The 2,576-nt window shown below is 35.9% G+C and overlaps 1 protein-coding gene across 1 annotated transcript in view; it reads left to right on the top strand.

Moving 5' to 3' along the window:
• Nucleotides 1–2,201: 2,201 nt before the first annotated feature.
• LOC127422072 (uncharacterized) overlaps nucleotides 2,202–2,576 on the top strand; it is a 5,319-nt gene continuing 4,944 nt past the window's right edge. Inside the window, exon 1 of the mRNA XM_051665421.1 lies at nucleotides 2,202–2,576. This exon is cut by the window's right edge and continues 460 nt beyond it. Coding sequence (XP_051521381.1) covers nucleotides 2,508–2,576 — 69 coding nt within the window. The 5' untranslated portion in view covers nucleotides 2,202–2,507.

Below are 2,576 nucleotides of genomic sequence, written 5' to 3'. Positions count from 1 at the left end.
TCAATATAAGAAATAAGCAGTAAGCTATAAACATCTTTAGTGCAAGGTGCCAGAAGTCGGTTTCCATTAAATTGCACCTCTTTTTTGCACACTGTAAACCCTAAAGGTGTCATTACTGTAAAAATCAAGTTGTCTTAATTAAGTATTACTTGAAATGTCAGGTTTTGGACTCATAACTCAAATATTTAAGTTCATTGAACTTATTTTTCTTAAAAATCCATAGACTTAAGATTTGAAGTGTTAATAACTCTATAGTAATAACTATTGAGTACAAAATTGAGGCTACGAAGAATACCCACAATCTCTTGCTGCTTGAATTATGTTTCCTTGGTCAGAGGGAACAGATTGGGGAATTTAAATAATTGTTATTAAGAATTCATAGATTTTTTAGCTCTTTTGTTGTATTATTTATGCTTTGTTGCAAATAGTTGTTTGGTTTAATGTCACCATTAGGGTGATCTGTGTCTCTTTGGTCAAGCTGGACCCTGGTCACACTATCTCAGTTCTCTTTGTTCAGCTGAAGCGCATAAATGCATTTCTGTAAAGATTTATTTAATAACTGACCTAGAATCAGTTATCATCTTTATTTGAGCTGTGCTGTTGTTTGATCTAAAATTGAATCAGTTCAATTAAATTGTACAACAGTAGAAACAACAATATTTAAATTCAAATCTGAGTTAAATCTACTTGCATGTAGTTAACTCAACTTAAAGAGTTAAGTTCACTCTACTTGAAAACCAAGTTATTTGAACTTAAATACTCAAGTTTTGGGAGACTCCATTACTCAGTGGAATTGAGGGAACGAATTTACTCAATCAAATGAGTGCAATGAACTTATTAGGGTTTTCAGTGCAGTACTACATTCATAAAATAAAAAACTATGGTACATGGTGCAGTTTTATGCAGTTGATTCTTCTGAATCTTTTAGAGATTTAGCCTACACTTGTACCCTCGTTTGCGCACGCCTATTCCATTGTAAAATACTTTTCTGACCTATAACTGAACCTCTATATACTATTTCAGATAACCAATTCCTCAATATCAGGCATTATAAGGAGCAGTAGCTTTGCACCTAAACAATCTGAAGATTTTTATTTGTGGTCATACCTCAAGGATTTGTACATTTCACAATGTATTTTGATAAAATAAAAAAATAAAAAAACATTTCAGGTATTTGGAACATGATGATTAATATCCTGGCAAACGTAGCATTAAATTAATAATACATCAGGCTGATTTTCCAACAATGTCGCATGTTCCACCCCCCACCAATCCAATTTCTTTGCCAAAGCCCACTGCGGGTCTCAGTGGGGGTCTTTGAAAGCTGACCATAAATATTGTGCATTTGGACTTGCACACTTTGCACTTCCCAGTTTCGTTGCTTATTCTTATTCTTATTCTTATTATTTAGTTTGTGGTTTAAACACCTGTCAGCTAAAATCAATTAATTATTAATAAAGGTCTGTTTCCAAAAGCTGAATCCCAAATAGAGAAACTTAATGTTATGGTATTGTTTTTCTTTCTTTCTTTCTTTCTTTCTTTCTTCGAAATTGACTTGCTTGATTGCACGCAGCACATTATAATGCAAATAAATTTACATATGGACAAGCATACATTTCTTTCCTTAAATGACCCCCAACCCACTTTTCTTTCTTTCTTTTTCTTTTTTTTTTTTTTTTTTTTTTTAATTTTTTTTTTTTGCTTCACAGGCGCCTTAGCTCTGTCTGTTCCCAAAAGTTAAGATCAATGTAACCATAGGAAAAGATGAAAACAAATGCAACTGCGTGGAGATCTCCATCCGTCTGCATTGAAAAAGCCCACTGTTCCAAATTAGGTCACTACCCATTCTATTTGTCGAATTAGAATGCCCAATCTCGTTGGGTCGGAAGAATCACCCCATCTCTTGTTACTATGGAAAGCGCGACAGGAACCTCCTCCTTGCTGCGTCACCAAAGTAAATCTCGAGGTGTGGGAGTGATGGGGGTTACTGGCGGTCAAACACACATATCCATAACACCCTGCCTACATCCATTATGTAAGATTACACATTTGAATAGATAAATAAATAAATACAAGACGTGATAGGCCTAAAAGAACCTGGATTTAAAAATCTGATTTTATTATCAGGCAGGAAAAAAGCAAAGCATTGATTCTATTTTAATAAAGTCAGTTCTGGGTTGGCCCTGCAACATTTGCCTCTTGCAAATAAGAGAAAGATGAATTTGCCTTTTGCAAATATAGTTAGGAGTATCTGATGCGCTGGGAAAGGATTTTCTTGCATTGGAAATTATTGCACAGAGGCCAAACGAGGTGGAAACAGATCCACACCGGCTATTCGAGTTCATTCGAGGAGGAAAGGGTTAATTCAATGACAGACCCCTCCCATTATTGACCGACAACATATTAATACCCCCAGCAGACTTTGAAAGAATCCGGTACTCGTCGGGCAGGAGAGGCTGTGGTGCTGTCTGAGACGTTCGTGGTGCTGAAAGTGCCGCTCCGTCGCGATGTGGTCCGTGTTTTTCGTCTTTCTGTCTTATCTGGACAGAAACTTTGTCAAAGGCGAATTCTTAGAT

Source organism: Myxocyprinus asiaticus, chromosome 31, assembly GCF_019703515.2.
Source record: "Myxocyprinus asiaticus isolate MX2 ecotype Aquarium Trade chromosome 31, UBuf_Myxa_2, whole genome shotgun sequence".
NCBI lineage: Eukaryota > Metazoa > Chordata > Actinopteri > Cypriniformes > Catostomidae > Myxocyprinus > Myxocyprinus asiaticus.
Note: the sequence above shows the minus strand (reverse complement) of the source record. Positions and strands in the feature narration are given on the sequence as shown.